Source organism: Fukomys damarensis, unplaced genomic scaffold, assembly GCF_012274545.1.
Source record: "Fukomys damarensis isolate Sample0158 unplaced genomic scaffold, DMR_v1.0_HiC HiC_scaffold_16, whole genome shotgun sequence".
NCBI classification, from domain to species: domain Eukaryota; kingdom Metazoa; phylum Chordata; class Mammalia; order Rodentia; family Bathyergidae; genus Fukomys; species Fukomys damarensis.
Window position 1 is genome coordinate 55,791,829 of NW_022900928.1, and position 22,780 is coordinate 55,814,608.

The 22,780-nt window shown below is 35.4% G+C and overlaps 1 protein-coding gene across 1 annotated transcript in view; it reads right to left on the reverse strand.

The window, feature by feature from the left end:
* Gucy1a2 (guanylate cyclase 1 soluble subunit alpha 2) overlaps window positions 1-21,331 on the reverse strand; it is a 475,983-nt gene extending 454,652 nt beyond the window's left edge. The window contains exons 1-2 of the mRNA XM_033764307.1: window positions 21,313-21,331; window positions 6,770-6,819 (exon numbers count right to left, since the gene is read on the reverse strand). Of these exons, the coding sequence (XP_033620198.1) occupies window positions 6,770-6,814 (45 nt within the window). The 5' untranslated portion in view covers window positions 6,815-6,819; window positions 21,313-21,331. The remainder of the gene's footprint in view (window positions 1-6,769; window positions 6,820-21,312) is intronic.
* Window positions 21,332-22,780: the final 1,449 nt, after the last annotated feature.

Here is a 22,780-nt window from a genome sequence, read left to right on the forward strand (position 1 = left end):
AAAATAAAATAAAATAAAATAAAATAAATAAAATAAAAGATATAGAAGAGGAAGTAGGGAGATAGATCTTTCTGAAATGGGAAAGGGATAAAGAGGTGCAGGGGCTGGGGATTCTGCCGCCTGCTTTGCAAGCATAAGGACAAGAGTTCGATCCCAGTAGCAGACAGAGAGAGAGAGAGGGAGGGAGGGAGAGAGAAAGAGAGGGAGCAGGGAGAGAGAGAGATATGCAGTGGGGGAAGAGAAGAAAGGAGAAAGGGATGAAAGAAGAAGAGATATGTATGTGTGCCAACTCCATACAGGGAATGTAATCATTATGTACTGCAAACATGCACTAATAAAAAAATAAAAACCAAAAAACTTAAATATATGACCATTCTTAAGCAATGAGATGCATTATTTTAAGAGCAAAAACTTTTTCCCTTCAAGCCAAATACTTCTTAAACTATCAATATAAAAAGCAGACATAGTTTTTCACACCAGAGAAACTATTCGGTATTTACATATGTGACCTATTTATTTCACTTAGGAGTATTTCTTCAAGACGTATCCATTTTCCTATGAATGAATCTAATTTCTCATTCTTTATGGCTGAGTAGTATTCCATTTTATAGAAAAACCACATCTTCTTTATCCAGTTTCCAACTGATGGGCAAATGGGCTGTTTCCAAGTTTTAGCTATTACAAACTGTGCTGTTATAAACATTTGTGCAGCATATATCACTGTGATATGAAAAACTATAACAGTACACAAGATCCTAATGAGATAATTAATAATGTGAAATAGGAAGAAAAAGGCTAAAGGCATAGGGAAAGTGGGAAGGTAGGGGAAAGGTAATAAGGTAAAAGAAAAAAATATGAAAAAATGGAAATAAAGTGTTTGTAAATGGGGAGGGGAGGAGGGGGTGAAGGGAGGGCAGGGACAAGGGGAAAAAATGTGAACCAAGATCTGTCATGCAAAGGTACATGATCCCAATAATGAATGTAACTGTACTGTATACCTAAAATTTACCAATAAACTCAAAAAAAAAAAGCAGACATAGGAAGGGAACTTCTCTAGTTGAAGTCAAGATGTTATCGATAAAGTCTGACCTAACTCTGTGAAGCCTAAATCAGCAAGCAGGAGCCCTGTAACTCAGAGTAACACCTCTAAGCTCAAACTAGAGTGCCAATTCTATGTTCTCAAAAAATTTCGCATCCACCCAGCCACTCTGGCTAAAGTTGGCTGTGTAATGTTACCACCACTCAGGCTTGCACTCAAGTGTAATGACAGATGACCGCAGGGGAAGCTGATGGATTTTGCCAATCCAAAGACAGGTAAAGTTAACATAAGTCCATGTGTATGTTGCTTTGTTGAATAGTATTTCTCTCCTACCCACACTTTTGATGCCTGATGTGTTACTTTTCCACAACATTCGTTATAAGCTAAAAGTAAATAAATGATACATAAGGGCCAGTGATTTAGCTCAGTGGTTCCACCACCTGCCTTGCAAGCACAAGGTCCTGAGTTTGATTCCTGGTACTAAAAAATAAAATAAAAAATACGTAGAGAACATGTGTGCTTTCTCTGTTCTTTACTGATAAACATGATTTTATGTTCTTTCTTCATCCCCCATGTAGATTTTCTAGTTCACTTTCATTTTGTGAAGAATCACCAACCACATCAAAGAGCAAAAGATGAGCATCTGCAATGCATAACAAAATCAGTCACTGGAGAAACTCAGGTCTGTCCATATACTAGGCTGTTAACAACTGATAACAGAAGAGAAGCAATTTCTTTCCCCTAAAAATAAATTCCAAATAGCCCTATAGACTTGCTTCACTAAATAATAATTAAAATCAGGTAGTGCCCCTGGATACCTGCAAAAAATGAAATATGCAATCTTATGTACCTCCAAAGAATAGATGCAGACCTACCTACACAAGAATTCTTTTTTATTTTAATCATTCTTTCCTGTTTGTTGAGGTATAATTGGAAAATAAAAATTATGTATGTTTAAGGTATACTACACATTTTAATACATACTGTGAAATTACATGTTAGCCAATATATCCATCACCTGACATAGCAATATCTGTGTACACATGTGTGTGTGTGTGATGAGCACATTTAAAATCAACTCTATTACACAATTTGAATTATATTTTATAGGGTTATTAACTATAGTCACCATAAGATACATTCAATGTTCAAACATTCATCCTTCATAACTGAGAATTTGTACATTTAACCAACATCTTCCTATTTCCCACACCCCCTAGTTTCTCACAGGTACCATTCTTTCTACTTCCTGCTTCTGAGTTCAACTTGTTTTTCTGTGCCTGGCTTATGCCACCCTTTATAACATTCTCCAATTTTATCTACTGAAAAGATCATGCAACATTTACTCTTAATCTGTTAATATTTTAAATGATGTTGATTGATTTGTATACACTGAACAATTCTTTCATCCGGAGGAAAATGAGCAAAATCTCAAGTGAACATGGTTTATGATCTGTATTAGTCAACTTCCCATCACTATGAAAAAATATCTGCTGTTAAAAAAAAAAAACTTAAAGGATGAAAGATTCATTTTAGCTCATGGTTTCAGAGGTTTCTAATCATGGTCAGCTAACCCCATTGCTTCAGACCTGTGAAAATGCAGAAAAGTCATGGTGGAGGAAAGTTGCTCACCTCATGGTGACCAAGAAGGAGAGAGGAGAGACAGGAGAGGGGAGAGGGGAGAGGCAGAGGAGAGGGGAGAGGCAGGGGAGAGGGGAGACAGGAGAAAGAGAGAGAGAGGGAGGGAGGGAGGGAGGTCTGGGACCAGAAATAATCCCCAAGGTCACTACCCCTGATCCACTTCCTTTGACTAGGTCCCATCTCCTGTTTCTATCACCTCCCAATAACCATCAACTTATAATATCATCCATAGATTCACCCACATATGAAGTGACAGACTTTATGATTTTATCCCCTTTCAAAAGCCCCACTTCTAAACATATGAACTTTGAGGAGACATTTTATATTCAAGCCATAACATGATCATTTTTAATGTGTTGTTGAATTTTGTTTGCTAATATTTCATTGAGGCTTTCAGTATCTATAATTATCAGAGATACTATCCTAGAACTATCAGAGATACTATCCTAGAACTTCCTTTTCTTGTAGTATCCTTATATGGCTTTGGTTCTGAAGTAACGTCCTCCTCATAAAATGAGTTGAAAGTATTCCCTTCCATTTTGGGAAATGCTTGGGAAATACTGCAAATAACTCTTTTTTTATATGGTACATTTGGGAGAATTCACCAGTAAATGTGGGCTAATTGCTGATTCAATCTCATCACATTATTTATCTCTTTAGATTTTTCCATGACCTCATGATTCAGTCTTAGTACTCTGATATTTCCAGGATTTTTTTCATTTCTTCTAGGTTGTCCAGTTTGGTAATATACAATTGTTCACAGTAGTTTCTTATAACCCTTTGTATTTTTGTTGTCAACTATAATGCCTCTTCTTTAATTTCTGACTTTTTAATTTTCTCCTTTTTCTTAATCTAGCTAAAGGTATATTAATTTCGTTTATCTTTTCATAAAGGCACCTGTTATTCTATTGATTTTTATGTTGTTTTTCTACTCTATTTCTACATTAAGCATTACTCTTCCTTTTCCTTCTACTAACTTCATGCTTAACTTGTTCTTCCTTTTCTAATTCTCTCAGGTGTAATATTATATTTTTCACTTTAATATGGGTGGCTACCACCACAAACTTTTCTCTAAGAGCTGCTTTTGCTACATTAAATTTTTAAATGTTGACAAACTTTTCTGAAAAAAAAATATAAATTGTGAATATGTGAAAGGGCAATTCTCCAAACACGGGATGTGAAGCATTTAAATAAAAACTCTTATCTGTAATAGGCTGGGAGAATCTATTGGCACTACTCAAGAAATCATAACTTCTGCACCTCCGATGGAAGAGAATTCCATTTTCTGCTCAGTTTCTCTCCTGAAATCTAACTGAAGTATTCAATATTCCCCTTTCTGTGGCTAAACCATGACAAAGAACCAAAAAAGTCAGCCCATGAAGAGAATACAGAACACTTAGAGAATAGACCAGAGCTGTAGAACCCAGACTCTTAACAAAGCCATTTCTAGGGTTACAAGTACCATGGAAAACCAATATTCCACAGGCTCCATTGATTTTTTTAAAAAAAAGAATGAAGAAAAGAACAAGAAAGATAACACTTTGTGAGAATACAATTAAAGATAGCATTTTGATTTCTTTATTTTCTCTATGCTGTCCCTGATATTTTAATACAGTGAGTGTGAACGTCTGAAGAAACTTCTACAGTTTTGACCCTATTCAGAAGGGGATGTCAAGAGGGTCAATGACTCCTCTGAAGCAAGACTGTTGACAAAAATAATCTAAACAAGGAAATCTCTAGCAAAAGTGAAACTGGTAGGGCTGATCAGTCAGTACACCAGAAACTGTCCTTCCAAGGCAAAATTTGAACATTTCTGAATTACACGTTTTATAGGAAACATTCTCTACACCCTATTAGCAAACTTGACACTTTTTGAAAGATTAGATTAGTTAGGATGAAATAGATTAATAATATTTGAGAGCACCAAATTCAAAATAAGGGTCTATTTCATATGTACATAGCCCAGTGCTTTAATTATAATAGTGTCTCTGGCTCTGACACAAGGACTCAGGAAAGGAGAAGACAAGGAGAGGGAGGTAGATATTACCCATGCACAACTACGGAGCTGCTACAGAAAGCCATGGACATGGACAGAGGTCACAGCATGTGGGGTGCATAGTTGGGAAAGCATTGTTGTTAATGGCACCCTGAATTCTAGAACTGGTCATGCGGAAAAGTCTGGAGTATGAGCAACAACTTATTGCAGCCAGTAGCCTTCCTAGAAAAGCTACTAGAAGAGTGTAGGATAGATTTATCCTAGCAGAAGCTGTGAGAGGAAAAAAAAACTAACTTGCAGTGATTGCTTATTTTGTTCTGCACACTCTGTTAGTCAGGGCTCACACTGGAGTTTACCACTGAGCACTCCATAATCTGCTTTATAATTACTCTGTTATCTTCCAAGTAGCATCCCCAACACCATTTGCAGAACCTCGGGTAGTTTCTTGTGTTCCATCTACCCTCTCCAGAAAATTTCAACTATGAAACTTTCCTGATCTATACCTCTTCCCTCCTCTGGTGCCTTTTCGCTCAAGGCCCTGCTTCTTGACAACTAATCTCATCAAGAATTTGATGGATTTTCAGTATATTGTTCACTTTCCCTTCCCAGACTACACCTTGATAACACTTTGATCTAACAGATTTCAAGATCAGAGGGAATTTTGAGATCAAAGATCCTGACCAATTTTTGGTTCAAAACTCCTGATAAATCAGGAGGTAGAAAAATGTGGCTCTTTAAATCATTGTTATGACTTATGTTTAGATGTCCCCACAAAGCCTCATGTGATTGAGGTGGGGTTACTGTGGAGGTGGCTGAATATACACAGTGTAATTGATTCATGGCGGCCTGAAGGCTCTAGAATTAAGGATGAGTGCTAATTGCCTTAAGTAGTCTGAATAAAATAAAAAGGGCAAAAATAGACACCGTTCAGGTCTCTTGTTACTTATGCTACCTTACTGCCGGCGCATTCTCCTCTGGAAGGCCTTTCTGCCATGCCACTCTTCCATGGAGCCAGCCAATTATGGACTGAAACCTCTCCAAACTATGAGCTAAATAAACCCTTTCCCATTTAACTTTGGGTGTCAGGTATTTTGTCTCAGCAACAAGAGAAAATTAACCAATATAATCATTCTAAATTATCTTAGTTTGAAACATTCAATTCATAGGAGGCCTTGAGTTTTTTTTTAACATGATAGAAGATCATTATAAACATTAGCCTCACTTGACACTAGACACCCACTTTGAAAACATTCTGCCCTCCTCTCCTCTCCAGCTTTTTGGCTCAACCTCACCTCATCCTCATCCTCCATGGTGATGATTATTTTGCTTTGCTTTTGCCCGTGTGTTCACAATAATAAAGCAAATATCACTACAAAAACTCACAGGAACATGTTTATTTTATAAAGTTTACCTCCTTGCAAACATAGGAGAATAAGAGTCAACCAAACATCAAAATCAAATCAGTTAGAAATCTGACCTTGGGTAGGTAGAAATGTAGTTTAGAATTTTAATCACTGATACAAACAGAGTGTGCCTTGCCTTCATAGTATAACACTCTGCACTATACCAAGTTTATTGAAACCATTTATGCAGGAGGATTAAGATAGAAGGTAGCTAGTTAAGTGTCCAGATTTTTATCCATATAAAAACTGAGATGCCTTTGTGACAATGCAAAGAGGCAAAGGTGCCACAAATTGAAACTTAGACTGACATTTTAGAGTGAGAATGGCTTCTAAAATCTACTTCAAGGTTATAGTTAAGATCCTGAAATAACTGGCTATAAAATTTATATCCTCACAGACCCAAGGGTTCAAACTCCAAAGAAGAGCTATCCTAGAAAGAACAAGAAGAAACAAGTTTGCATTTGCTTTTCAGGGGAAACTGAGAAAGTAAAGTAGTAAGCCCAACATTGAGAGCTTTCTTGGATCAATCACTTGCTCAACTTTTGTATCCACATAATCCCCAGTGTAAATCCCACTGAAATTGCAGGAGATAAACTGAACAATGCTAAGAATCAGGAAGCATGATCAAAAGTAGAAAAAAAAATCTGTAAATATGAGGAAAATAACAAATGTTATTTTATTTTTACTCACCTCTAGAATGAGTGACCCACTATGGCAGATTTTTCTACATTTCATGTGCACTGGGGAAAGAGATGAAAGGAAATCAATGGAATTGAGGAAATAGAGACAATATCTGTGAAATGCTAAATTTCCTAAAACATTAATTCAAGACTACTCATAGGCTATTTATCAAACACCTCACCCTTCTACATCTCACCTAGAATTCAGTTTCTAATAAAAGAAAAATTCTATTATCATCCAGAAACACTCTTTTTTCTAAAGTACATGATCTTTTTCAAGGGCTGTCAATCTTTTGGGACCCAGTATACCCCTTTTAAGTTAAATATTCTATAAATTTATTTAACTATCCAGAAATAAAATTAAAAGATAATCTAATTGTGTTATTCAAAAGTAAATGACAAATAAGAAATTGATATTAAAATATTACTTTTATATATATAGGACAAATATTTGTTGTATGAACTCTACTACACAGCGCAGGCTTTATAGCGTTCCTGCCTGGGATGTCTGCAATGACAGTAGCACTACTCCTTCATCCTTTTTTTTTTTTTTTTTTTGTACCTGGGATCAAACTTGGGACCTTGTGCTTGCAAGGCAGGCAGCAGAACCACTGAGCTAAATTCCCAGCCCTCCTCCTTAATCATTTATAACAACCAAATCCTCTCCCACACATATCCAAAAGGCCCTGCCAACGCTGAGGAAAACCATTGCAAGGCACCAATCTTAAAGACATAGGTTTATAGGCCATCCTTGAATGGAGGCCTCATTCTTCAAAAAAGGAACTCAACATCATATGCTTGATTTTATACATTTTCAACACTTACGGCCTAAATATAAATGGGTGTAGGATCAAAGATGGAGGAAAGGAGAAAGAAGGGATATGGAAAGAAAAAGACTTGAAAGGAAAAATGATGAAAACAGAGCTTTTGAAAATCAGAAGGGGACCAAGAGTTGGAAGGAGCAAGGAAAGCGTGTAGGGGTAAAAGGATTAAGTTGTACATGTACCAAATTCCCATGCCAAATGTAATTTTTATGTACTGCAAACATATACTAATAAAAATATTTTTAAATTTCAAAAATAATCCCAATAGTGAACAAAACTCTCAAGATAATATTTGAAATGATGTAACACTAAACAGGAATGTCTCTAAACAGAGGACTTTCATCATATATCTATAGATAATGGATATTTCATAACATGCAGATAATTGAATGATTTTTTTCAGCTTGACAGATTAGGGTGGAAGTACACCTCAATGCTGGTCAGTATATATTTGATTCTGAAATACAGAACCCTCCAAATACATGGAAGAAAATTGCTTTTGTCTCTTCAGTTTACATTTTCATGATTTCGAGTTCCCCAACATAATCTTGACTTCCTTTGAGATGTGTCACATTTCTAAGATAGAATTCATTCACGTATTCATTTTGTCATGTATTCTTCAGAACTTTACTGGACACCTCTTATGATCTGTCACTCTTTGAATCACATAAAAATTAATGGCACAGCCCCTGCCTCAGGAAATTCATTTTAACATTCAGGGGCCAAGCCAGGTGTGGTGGCACACACCTGTAACCCCAGCACTTGGGAGGCTGAGGCAGGAGGATCGCTGTGAGTTCGAGACCAGCCTGGGCTACAGCCAGGTAAGTTTCAACTACATAGTGAGACCCTGTCTCAAAAGAAAAAAAATTCAGGAGTCAGCCAGGAAAAAATAATTACAACATATATGATGTATCAATAATATAGTTCTCTACTAGCTTTACTATGAGCAAGACTTAGCCCAGAGCAAAAGTTTTGGAGTCAAGCTGACAGATTCAAATATCTCTATCTATCAATGAATGACAAAGTCTCGCTCTATGTTCAGGTTGATCTCAAACTCCTAAACAGCCCTCTTATATCAGCCTCCTGGGTAGCTGAAAGTATAGAAATGCATCACCAGGTATAGCATGAGTTAGCTTTTCTGTGTTTCATTTTCATTAGCTGTAAAATGGTAATAGAAGACTATTAATAATTTTGTCTATATCAGTGTTATTTTGAAAATTAGAAATATATGAAATCTATCTAAATTACACTCAAGTGGTTATTTTGTTACAATTGATGCAGAAAGAACTTTATTTTAACATACTGAAAGATAGCAAAGGATTTTCTAGGTAATGAAAATTTTGCCCATTACCTTAACTATTTATAGAGTTTTCCAAAATAATTTTATCTTCCCTCTAATTTTTTAGCCAATTATCAAGTGCTCTGGACGAAATCCAAAATCTACTTAAAGACAGTAAAACAATCTTAACTAGATGTTAATAAGAGAATAAATAAGAGATTTTTTTTATTCTTGCTCACAACTGAGCCTCAGAGCTACACAAAGCCTAGTACATCTGGTAAATTCTCATTATTAAATGAATAAGACACTACTCAACCATCAAAAATACATATCCTTATTTATATAGAAAAAAATTAGATATTAAGTAAAAAATAGGCACAAACTGGAAGAATATGATCCCTTTTTCTGTCTTGTAATAGTTTACTTATTTATATCAATATGTATGCACAAATTCTGAAAAACTGCATTACCACAGTGGTAACAGTCTTTGTCTCCTAGTAATGGGATAACAGTTGTCTCACATACTCTGTAATTTACTGAATTTCATATTTTTTCAGGATTTTTTTCTTTTCTTTTCTTTTTTTTTTGTATCCAGAATTGAACTCAAGACCTCATACTTGCCAAGCAGGTATCATACCACTGAGCTACATCCCTGGCCCCTCATCATATCTTTTTCAATGAATATATACTACTCATGAACAGAAAATAAGAGAGTGATAACAACAGATAAGTGACCAAAGTTAAACAGAGAAATACAGTGAAAAAGGGTGATAAGTATTCATCCATAAACATAGCCATGGATACAGTCCATAACTATTTCAAAAATAAATTTTAGAACAGTATACTGACATTACAAATTGTTTACATTTTTGTGTTCTCGGAAATTATCTCTACCCCTAAATTGTGTATCCACTTTGATTGCCACAAGAGCTAGTCTTACCACTGCAATGTCACTATTAAGAATGTTATTAGTGCCTGCCTCACAAGCACAAGGTCTTGAGTTCAATCCCTGTTACCAAAAAGAAAGAAAGAAAAAGAATGTTATTGCTAGTCCATAGTAATTAACCATTATCCATTCCATCTTTGTTTAAAAACAGAATGTTGCAACTTGGATTTTTTTTTTAATCCCTTGTATTTACTTCTCTATGTATTTCAGACCTTCCCTGTAACAAGTGTCAATCAATATCTTTACCTTATTTACAATGAATGAAAGTATTATGAATTACCTGAATACAAAGGCCTTTGAGAAATGCAATGGTAAAAATTCTCAAAAGTTTACTGCCTCTTTCCAGTAAATGAAAACTAAATTGCGTGACCTAGCTTGTGGGTTGAGGGTAAAGTATAATTACTATGAAATGGCAAGTCAACTATGAAGCAACCATAAAAGGTGAATTTTGCATTTGAAGAACTTTTCTATTAAAAGTTTTATGCAGCCTGTATAAGAGGGCTGGATTTACTTCTGGTTTGCTGGCCTATTGAACACTGCAATTAAAAAAGTGAATTAGAATATTCAAAGAAGAATCATTTTCTTTGTAAAGATCAGAATCTTAACTGAAATTTCCAGTGCATCATGCCACATAAGGACAGCTTGAAGGAGCAACAAATACTACTCTCCAATGTCATCAGAAGCAGTGTTTTGACAATTCATGGCATATTTTTTAGTTCTACTGAGACATCCAGAATTATATTAAAGGAAGGATTTTGTCTTGTTTCTATGGAAACTATAATTACTCTGTAAGCCTCTTAAGACAATTTGAAATACGGTGTCTTATTCAAGATAAATAGTCTATGCAATACATCATTGATAAATTTTTCTATGTGGATTTCAACATCTGCCCAAGAAAACTATACATCTGTCATGAGTCTGCAATAAATGGACCAACTAGCCATAGTGCAAATAACCTCCACTACACTCCATTCTTATGCTAGGAATCAGAATGGCCACTACCCCAAGGAAAAAGGAGTCTGCCCAGACTCCAGAAACACCATTTTCACTTTGAACAGCTAATTAGACATTTACATTCTCTTAGCTAGCTTTTTATTTGCATTTCTTTTAATTTCTCACTATTCTTCATTGCAAAGGGATTAATTCATTTTAAATTAAATTAGTTTAAGCCTTAAGAAACAGAAAATGTGTACTCTCTTCTTTCTACTTGCTGAAAACATTTCTGCATAGGCATTAAACTGTGTCTGTGTCCTTCAGCATTATATCAGAAGCCCCTATCACAACAGATAGGCTGAAACATAGTAATATTAATATAACAGTATCAATCACCATTTTTATTAACAGCTATATTGTGCCCATTGTGCTTAATACTTCACATGAATTATTTCACTTAATTCTCTTGATAGCACTATGTATAGGTACTTTAATTAGTCCCAATGCAGATAAGGAAACTGATATTTAGTGAGGCTAAGAAACACGTTCCATATCACATTGTTAGTAAATAGCAGAAATCAAATTAAGAGTTTATTTTGTTTCTAAATCCTGTGTCATAACACCATACTACTCTGAATACTGTCAAATGATTGAATAAGTAATGAGGTAACTCATCTGAGTCTTTGTTCCTTCATCTCTAGATAAAAAAAAGGAAGAGGCCTAATTCATAGGAGGCTTGTAATAATTCCTTGGTTCACTATATGTCATAAAAAAACTAGACAAATTTTAACATCTATATTAATTATTACTGGCTCTCTATCTTTGTAAACTAGAAAATATTAGGATACAACATAAGAACACTGTTTGAACTCCTTATATTTTACATGTGGGTAAATTGCTTTTAATACTAATGTCTTGAGCACATCACATAGACAGTGAATTACAAAGAAATATATGAGTGACTTGAACACTAACCCAATTTATAAAGTAGCTCTTTCCTATATTATTTAACCTCTTCGTGGAACCAAGGGCATGAGTATATGAGGACTAAAGAGTCTCCACAAAATTAAGGGCATTCTTTAACCAGAGAGATGTATGACAGTGTCAGAAGTGACATGGAGAAAGAGCTAATCAAATGATGGCTGTCATTACTGTATGTGTTACCACATTACAAACCCCAAATGAACACCTTTATGTCTTCAGCTGATTCTCTGCCTTTGTATATCAGAAAGCTTTTGTGCTAATGAGACTATCATATATATGAATAAAATACTGTAAACATTTTTAAAATGGTGTTTGATTTGCTTATGTTTTGCTTATGGTGTACTCTATATAACTAGGCATAAAAATATAATGAAATTTCCTTTTTAGGAAATTCACAGCAATACCCAACATATACTAGATGTTTAATAAATACCTGTCAAATCGATAATTCAATTAAAAGTGGCATTAAAATTTGGTTTCTTACAGTCACAGTAATAAATATACACTTTAAGACATAAATCCAAATTTCTAGTAAATGATCTTTTTAATATTGATTAATGTCAAAACAAATAGCTTTCTCTAGGAAGATTCCACTTTTTAATGTATGAACTTGTGGGCAGAATTTCTTTTCCATAGCTAGAAGAAAGAAGTAGAACCAGCCATAGCAGGAATTACACAACAACGTAGACTGGGCATTTTACCACCCAGGCCAAGTGACACTAATGCATACTTGACTCTCTCTGCTTGAAGATGATGAAAAAGCATTATATTCTTCACACCAAGAAGGTGAATTTGACACCGGTAGGACATAAACTTTGGAAAATTGATGCTGCACAAATCATGATCACACATCTCAATTGCATTAGATCACAAAATTTTAAAATTTAAGGGATCGTAAGGATGAATCTTTATCTAAAAATCACATTAGCTGATGAGCACTCTGAAGTTCAACATATCTAAAAGGACTTCTGTGATTACTCAGTGACACCATGAGGGCTAGACTCTAATGAAACAGTAATGATGAAAGCTCTACATTGTGTTTCCTACATGGGAGGCACTCTAATGTAGGACAGGTCCTTCTTCCATAAGATTTTTTAAAAGAACTATAGATTTGAGAAAAGCTTTTGCCTCCATCTGTGGAAAAAATTCTTGACATGGCAAGAAAGCATCCTGAGGATTCTACTATCACAACTTTCCCAGCTTTATCAAGATTTAATTGACAAAATTTTATATTTTAAAGGAGTATAATGTGATTTGATATGTATATATTATGAAATGATTAGTACAAATTAGTTAACATATCTATAATCAAATGTTACCATTTGTATGTGGAAGCGTGAGGATATTAAGATCTTTGTTAGGAAATTTCACGTAAACAATATACTATTATTGACTATAGCCACCATGCTAAGCATTGGTTCTTTACCCATTAGTCAGAGACTCGAAGTCCTGACATTTGGAAACTGTTTCCCTTAAATATCTGCCTGCAAATATTTAACAAGCACAAACAAGACAATTCAAACAATTCTTCTATATCACATGTTAATTTTTTGTTTTGTTTTGTTTTGTTTTTATTTTTTGAGACAGGGTCTCACTTTGTAGTTGAGACTGACCTGGAACTCACTATGTAGCCCAGGCTGGTCTGGAACTCAGCGATCCTCCTGCCTCGGCCTCCTGAGTGCTGGGATTAGGGGCGTGCGCCACCTGGCTCACATGTTAATTTTTAAAAGGTGTGGTTTTGTGATAGCTAACTAATCGTATCAACTTGAGTAATAAACACCCAACTACATTGGCTCAGCATAGTTTGGAGTGAAGCTGAGGGGACTTACTAAAGACAGAAGACCCACCCCAGGATGGTTGTTGCCTGAAAGGCATAAAGGATAAATGAAGAAGGAAGGATTGCTTGTTTTTCTTCAGAGGAGTTCCAGTCTTTGCCTTCACCTTGGACATTGTCTCCTGGCTTCCAGCAAAGACTTTTTAGCCTCCATCACAGACCCTTCAGTTTCCAGTGCAGATCTTTCACCTCCTGATATGGAATCACACAGGATGCTACAGTGAGCTCCAGGACTTTGACTGGACCCTTCAGATTTTCAGTGCACCATCAGACCTTTTGTGCTCTGCCACACCCAACTCTAGGCAGCCCTTGCAAGCCAATCTTGTAATTTATTATATATTTGTATATCTAGCATTAAATCTGTTTCTCTGGTAAGCATTCACTTATACACATTTGAAAGAGAGCATCCTATTATTTTTAAAGTAGGGAAGGACAACATGGAATGTGACCACACAATCCTGTGAGAACAGATAAATGAGACAAAGCTGAGAAGTGAAAAGTCACTCACTTCCTGTCCTTACATCTGTCTTTCTTTATAAATATTCTAAAAACATAAAAAGGTACGTGCCTGGGAAAATATGCTTTCAAAAAGTTTAAGAAAAACGTGACAAGGTTACTCTAAGTCTCAGCAACATTACCTTTTTGAAAACACTTTGGAAGATGCTAATTCAGCTCAGATTATGTTAAGCCTCATTACAGAGCCTGTCTAAGGGGAGCTTATGCATCATTGTGATGTTGCTGGAACTTTTGGGAATTAAATTCCTCCAAAGTAACTGTTCAGTCTAGAGCAGACTGTGCTACAGTAGCTGCCTTGTCAGTGTTGGATCAATTTTACTCTACCACCACTGTTTTACAACATTGAAGAATAACGAAATTAGAGAGGCAATAAATTTTGGAAGACTTTTATCTATTCAAATACATGTTATTATATCATCCATTTTTAAAATTCCTGGAATGAAAGCTATTTTCCCATCTCTCCAGCCATCTAAACTTAATATGCACCCTTTCCTACCACTTACTGATGATTTCCCCTCTCTCTTAGCAGGTTAGTCTCTACACATCTTTCAAATAAGCAGGGTCACTCTGTACTCCATGACTTTGCTAAAAAGTTTCTATTTATGGAACACATTTGCATTATTATTCTATCAAGGTTATACTGCACATAAACTCACAGGGTCCCAAAGCCATGATAGAAATTAGCAGCCTTCCACCCCATCTCACTATTCAGAAGCAGCCACCTTACCACTTTAGTTATTTACATATTGTGACTAACTCCACAATCCTAAATAATCTATGAATTACTATCTTTTGAATTTTAAACAGTATTTACTGACTTATTTTTACAGTAGAAGAGAATTTTAGTTCTCTTGTTATATCTTCAATGTTTTTGTTCTTTTTTTATTGAATATTGCAAAGATACATACCAAGAAATGAAGATACTAAATAAAAATTTCAAATATCCTCAATGTTTTTAATCAAAACTTTTAAGCATTATGTGGTCGTTTTAAAATTGCTTACATTGACCAAGTAGGAAACTGTAAATGTAAACTGGTTATGTTCCTGCACATCTTTCTTTTGCATAGTTAAGAATGATCTCATTTTATCCTTAATTTCATTTTATTAATTTCTCAATTTTCTTACCATAGCCTCTGAAGGCTCTATAGATATTTCCTAACAGGACTTTCCTCTTGATAAAGTCTGTCAGGTAATTTACTACAGCCTTTCCTTTCTTTTTGACCATCTAGTCGGGGCTGGTTGGCTCCAGCACTAGGGTGCAGCAGCAGTTGACGTGGATCCCCCTCTCCACTCGCTTCTGTTGGTTTCCCTGTTTCCTAGTCAGTTTGTCTTCCTTTCCCATTTTTCAGTCTTCGGTTCAAAGAAGAACTTCTTCCAGGATTGTTTAGTACCACAGTGCTTTGCAGATATACTGTATTTTTAAAATCTTACCTGTCTGAAACATTTTTATAGTACCACATACTTGATTATTACAGTTAATATAGAATTTTACGTTAAAAATAATTTCTCAGAATTTGAAAACCTCCATCATCTTCTAATGTTGGTATTGAAAACTACAATGCCATTTGGATTCCCAGCCCTTAGCGCATGATCTATTTTTCTTCTCTCCAGTAGTTTTTGAAATCTCCATTTAACCCTTGTATTTGGGAATGTGTGATGACATGCCCCAATGTGGATCTTTTTGTTCATTAGGCTGGCTATTCAAACAAGCATTTTCAATCATCAGATCCCTATGTTTATGTTTAAAAATTTTTTTACCAGCTACTCCTCAGACAAAGGACTACTATCTAGAATATATAAAGAACTCAAAAAAATCAGACCCTCCAAATACAAAGACCTGATTGAAAAATGGGCATCTGAAAGGAACAGACAATTCTCAGACAAAGAAGTGAAAGCAGAAAATAAACATATGAAATAATGTCCAACATCACTGGTTATTCAAGAGGTGCATATGAAAGCAACAGTAAGATTTCACTTCACCCTGGACAGAATAGCTGCTATCATGAAATCAACCAATAACAAATGCTGGCAGAGGTTTGGGGAGAAAGGAACGCTTTTTCATTGTTGGTGGAAGTGCAGACTGGTACAATCACTGTGGAAATCAATATGAAGATATCGTAACAGCTAGAATTAGAAGTTCCATTTGACCCAGATATTCCTCTGCTGGATATCTTCCCAAAATAATTAAAAGAATCATACCACAGTGATATGTGCATACCCATGTTTATAGCAGCACAGTTCGTAATAGCTAAAGCTTGGAAACAGCCCAATGGCCCATCAACTGGAGACTGAATAAAGCAGATGTGGGTTTTTTTTAAATGGAGTACTATTCAGCCATAAAGAATGAGAAACTAGAGACATTTATAGCTAAATGGATACACATTGAGGTCATACTGTAAAGTGAAATAAATAGGATACATCTGTGTAAATACCAAATAGTTCCTCTGGTAAAAGAAACTGAAGGTGCAAATAAGGATCAAAATGTATAATTGAAGATGTGAAATAGGAAAAGAAAGTCTAAAGGGGTGGAGGAAGTGGAAGGAGTAGGGGAAAAGAAAAAATATAAGAAAAGGAAAAAATAGAAACAAAGTCTCTGTAAATAGATAAGGATGGAGGTGTTGAAGAGAGGGTAGGGGAATGGGAAAAAATAAGAAACAAGATATATCATGTAAGGGTACAAGTTCCCAATGATGAATGTAACTCTATTGTATGCCTAAAATGTACCAATAAATAAACTTAATGGAAAAAAGAAAAAAGCTAGGATTAGACATCCCATTTGACCCAGTTTTCCCCTCCTGGGAATATTCCTGAAAGAATTAAAAGTATCATACCACACTGATACATGTGCACCAATATTTATAGCAGCACAGTTTATAATATATAAAGCTTGGAAATAGGCCCTAGGCCCATCCACTGAGTATTGGATAAAGAAGATGCGATTTTTAATAGAATAGAGTACTATTCATTCATAAAGAAAGATAAACTAAAGACATTTATAGCTAAATGGATGCACCTTGAGGCCATACTCTTAAGTGAAATAATTAAGGCATACATATGTAAATATCAAAGTATTTCTCTGGTGTGAGAAACTGAAAATGTAAATAAGGACCAAAATGTAAAACAGGCATTGTGAAATAGGAAGAAAATGTTCAAACAGGAAGGGGAACTAAAGAAGGGGTGGGAGGAAAGGAAAGGGGAAAAGAAAAAAAGATGGAAAGATGGAAAAATAGAAAAAATCTTTATGTACAGAGGAGAGGAGTGGAGGGGCTGAATGAGGGAAGGGGAATGGAAAAAATAAGAACCAATGTGTGATGTACAGGTACAAATTCCCAATGATGTATGGGATCATAATGTATAAAGTGCATCAATAAATGTAATTAATTAAAAGAAAGATCTTCGTGAATTGGGTAATTCAAGGCCAGAAGACAAGAACTCCATTAATAAGAGCATGCTATATCATCAATATCAGTGACTTGTCTGTGGTCGACTGAGATGAGATTCAGGTAGGAGATCCACTGGCTTATAAAGTCTTTCCAGAATGTCAGGTGCATGGTAATTCTTAAGCATCAGGGAGTTGGGTTGTTTTGATGTGACACTGATGACTGAAAATTCTGGGCACAAGTCATACCAGCTAAGGTCCCAGTGGAAATCCAAATAGAGTATATTCTCTAATGATGATGTAAAGAATGTTCACTTGCTGACCAGTTTCTTAGTTTCTTGTCCTGAAGCTAACAATCTGTAAATACTCTGAAAGTGGAAGTGGTATAGAGAATGTCGGCTTGTTTTACCTCTCAGATGGTATCTCCTCAAATTCTAACTGCTTCAGCAGAGATGGTATCTCCACCACCTTCAAACAGATTATTTTCTTTGTTTTACCTGACTTTTTGTTGTTGTTGCTCCAGTAAAATACTTGTCTAATATAAACTACTCTTTCATAACTGTTTAATCTCTCTATATACAAACTTATTCTTCCAAGTGAGCCATGGCAGTGCACACTTGAAATCCCTGAACTCTAGGAGGCTGAGGTGAAAGGATAACAAGTTCAAGCACAGCCTAGGCAGTTTAGTGACTTAGTGAGACCATGACTCTAAAAAAAAATTAAAAGGGCTAGGGATGTAGTTTAGTATGAAGGCCCTGAGTCCAATCCTCAGTATTACACACACACAATAAAACCTATTCTTCCAAATTTCAAGTAATTTTACCAAAAATTGTTTTATAATATATACTAAAAATTATTCCAAAATTCTATTTAGAATGGACTTAGTTTTGTAGAACATTTGAAACTGTATAAAACAATTTTTATAGTGAGAAATTATACCAGATTCATAGACTATTTATCATCTCTTGTTCACTGAATGCTAATATATTCCTGATCTTTATAGTAGCCAGAGATTTCTCTACAAATTTCCAAATTTCTCTGAATTAAACAGTGTCATTTCCCTAAGAACCAGTGGCCTATGACAACCATAATAACTGAGTGATTGTTTTGGGAAACTAGACAAAAGGCAGTGAGCTTGTGGCACTCCTATGGCACAAGTTAATGATTAAGAGGTAGACACAAGATCTATACTGACCAAAACACAGTTAAAAATGACTGTTTTATCCCTATAGCATTCTTGCCCCCTTATCTCTCACTGAACAAGAAAGTACATACTGTAACCTTATTGTATTATTAATATAGGTGCCCTGCTATTACAATAAGAATTAAACATATGTGGGCACCAGTTCTATGGGTGGTAGACTGAAGAAGCAGAAAATATACTGGATTATTGACACCATCTTTGCCTTGCTAAGTCAACCAACTTTAAAGTTTACCCTTTCTCTAGACTTCTAACTATGTAAGATAGGTTTGTTATTGCTTAAGACAATTTAAGAAAACTTCCTCTAACTTTCATTTGAACTATCCAAGTAGGGTAAGAGACTTGGTCTCCTGTATTATGCCAAATAATCCAGGTCTGTCCCTAACTTGCATGATCCACTTAGAAAAACAAAATCCCTTCCTTCCAACCTTTGAAGCCAATTGAGCAATCCTCTATGAGGTCAATTAAGTATGTGCTTTTAGAAGTCTCATCCTAACTCAGCCAAGCAACTTAACAAAGAATTACTGCCAATTACGTATATCATACTCTCCAAAGATCTGCGTATACTGTGCCTCATCTCCTTATATTTCTGTCAGTATTTTAATATCCCTTATAGATTGAAAGCTTGTCAATGTCACCTTAACCTGTTCTTTAAATCAGTTCTACTTAAAGGACTTTGAATAAAACAAACTGTAACCACCAGTATTTAGTAAGGAAATGAATGGACAAATAAATGAATAAAAAATACACTGACAAATTTTAGTTCTAGCTATCCATCATGGTAGTTCTAGCTATACTACCTTGGTGTACCTGAAAACTGGTCTGAAGCTAATCAGACCATTAATTAATGAAGAAGCTACTGTGTACAAATTAAATCAATATGGTACATGGCAGAAGACATCAGATCGGAGGGAGAAATCATATAAATTCTTCCTAGGTAGATAAAAAATACCTCCTTCTGATTAGAAAGAGACAGAAACAAAAGTTCATAATCAAGAGCAAGTTGTGTTTTCCTGAAGGTAGAGATGACTACAGGAAGTGAGAAGAGGACATTCTCCTAGGCCCAGTCTTCCATCATTCCATTTCTCTCCATCTCTGCTGCCATGCTGTACCTGAAGCCTCCATTCTACTTCCCAGAATTATCACATTAGCTTCATAACACTCTATCAGCATCCTAGATTACACCCATTTGGCATACTACAGTTGAGTCATTCTTCCAAACTATAGACATGATAACATTATTTTCTTGCTTTAAATTCTTCAGCAACACCTTTTGTCCTCACAATAAATTCTTTTTTTTTTAATTGAGTTTATTGGTACATTTAGGGATACAGTACAGTTACATTCATTGTTGGGATCATGTACCTTTACATGGCAAGTCTTGATTCTCATTTTTTTCCCCTTACCTCTGCCCTCCCTTCACCCCCTCCTCCCCTCCCCATCTACAAACACTTTATTTTCATCTTTTCATTCTCTCACATTTTTTTCTTTTCCCTTTTTGTTCTTCCCCTACGTATCACACCTTCCCTACACCTTTAGCTCCTTTCCTCCCATTTCTAAATGTCAGTAAGTCCTAATCAAAAAAAGTCCTTCTCTATCTGGACGCTGTCTTATGCCTACTTATCACTGCTTTCACCTTATGCTTACACCATTTTCAAATCCAAGAAGGTATTATGCTCTTTTGCTCACTTTTGGATTTTGCAAATGCTTCTTTTTTATTATTGTGTATGATTTAGCTAGAACTAAGTTCTGCTGCAAGTGACAATAGTTTCAACAAGATTTTATGGTCCACATAACTTAGGTTGCAATCTAAGGTTCAAATAAAAACTCCACTGCAAAGTGTCAGGGCTGAGCTATAATTTGTTGTTCAGCTGTGCATGTTCTCTATGCCTAAGTTTACTCTGCTGTCTAATGTGATTGTGCCAGGACTTGCCATCACAACTACACTGCATTAAGAAGAATGAGAAGAATACATCCTGGAAGTAGCACTGGTCATTTGTGTTTATATCTCTATAGGAGCAGGCAACACCTAACTATAAGTGAGTCTGAAAAATGTGTTTTCTGTTTTGGGTAGCCATGACCTAGCTAAAATTTTACATTCCCATAATCAAAAAAAGAAAGAGACAACTGATACTGAAGGACAGCTAACAGAGTTTGATACAGCTAAAACAACCCTTACTCTCTTTACTACCACTTAACCTGGATTTTGGATTAGATTTTGGTTCAGCTGTTATGTTTTAGAGAAAGCCTTCATGAACCCGAAATAATAAGTCTATGATACATGACCTTTATGTACTCCACATCCCTGCCTCTTCCTTCCCAATCAATGTCCCAGTCATTGTAGTCACATACAAACAAAGTGATTTGTCCAATTCACATAAAAAATGGTATATGGACCAGGTGGTCTGTTTCTAGAGTGAAGTCAGTGACCTGAATCACCTCACTAAATTTGCTTCTTAATATCTCCTAATTTTTACAATGACACTAAGTTGCCAATCTCAATTACCACTGTATTCTAATTAGCCCAAAAGCCTAACAATTTGAGAGTTTGAAAAAAAATGTTAAAAGACATAGAATAGTGTCTCTCATTTCAATCTGCAGCTAGCCTGTGCTCTCTCCAGGATCCAGGTAAATTATAAAGAACAAAGAATGCCCACCTTCTGATTTCTGACTTGATCATCAGTTCCAGTCCCATATATAACAACAGAAAAAAATAAAGAAAAAAACTTCCCACACAAAGGAACTTCAGCTTGGTTTATGTAGAATTAGGTCCTGAATCTTCTGAGTCTTTGATCAAGGTTCCAACAGGGTGGGTGTTACGGCTCTGAATTTCTAAGATAATAAGACCCTGGGTAAAAATAATAAGGGTGATCAAAATAGACAACGAATGTTTAAATTTTTAAAATGTATTATGCTAAAAGACACAATGGCACTAATTTCCCTTATGATACTTCCCCATCCTTTGAATACATTTATCCCATTGTTCTTATCACTTTCTGAAGCAGTTATGGAAATCCTATGTCATAAGTGCTTCTATATGGTATGATGAAAAATACAGTGAATGTTGGTATTGAATTTCTTCCAACAAAAAGGTAAGCTCACAAAGACACTATGATGTCTTCATCCACCTTATTCACCATTTGTGGCACCACATGACTTTTAGTTCTTCCCCAAAGTCAGCATATTTTGTATTAATTTATTCCAAATCAATAAATGCTTTGAATCAATTCAGGATAAAAAGGCACCTTTTCAACTACATTTTGTACCTGCATTAAACAGGAAGTTAGGCATCAGGAATCCAGTCTCCTACATGCCCTTTGATCTTTCTGTTAATTTGCATTTGGAACAAACTGCTAGTTTCACTACAATGTGAAGATATAAAACATTCTCTTTTTTTTTTCTGTACCAGGGATCAAACTCGGGTCCTTGTACTTGTGAGGCAGGGGCCAGAACCACTGAGCTAAATCCTGGCCCAAGATATAAAACTTTTAAACAAAACTTTTGGAATGCAGTTACGTGTGTATAGGTCTCCATATGCTTTCCACATATATTTTCTGCCAAAAAAACACAGTGCTTTCATATTTATCAAATGCCTGCATACTAAAAAACCATGGTTAAGCCCTGTCCATTCAGAATCAATATCAGGTCCTTTCATTTTTGACCCACTGAGATTCACTGCTTCTGGCTAAAGATCATTGTGAGAGTCACATTATTTATATGATCATTTGTTAAGCTCCAGCACATTGTCCCAGACATGTAAATGTGAATACATATTTGATACCTTCTCATATTATTTAGAGAAAAGAAGAAAAATCTAAGTGTGATTTAATATTACCTCTAAGACATTCAATCATGGTGTTGGAAATATTACCTAAGGACTGGTACAATACAAAGAGGCATTTAAATTAGACCAGGAAGAATTTAGATCAGTTGAAAAATAAATTATCTGCTTTACTATCACCCCAAATCCACTTCCTATATTTTCATTTCACAGTCACACTCACAAGTCTAGGTTACAATATGATGTATAATACATACCTTGAATTTTTTTTTCCAAGAAGACCCATTCCTCAGCATTTCATTTTAGGGTCCAAACTATCAAAGCATAAATCTCAAAATGTTAAA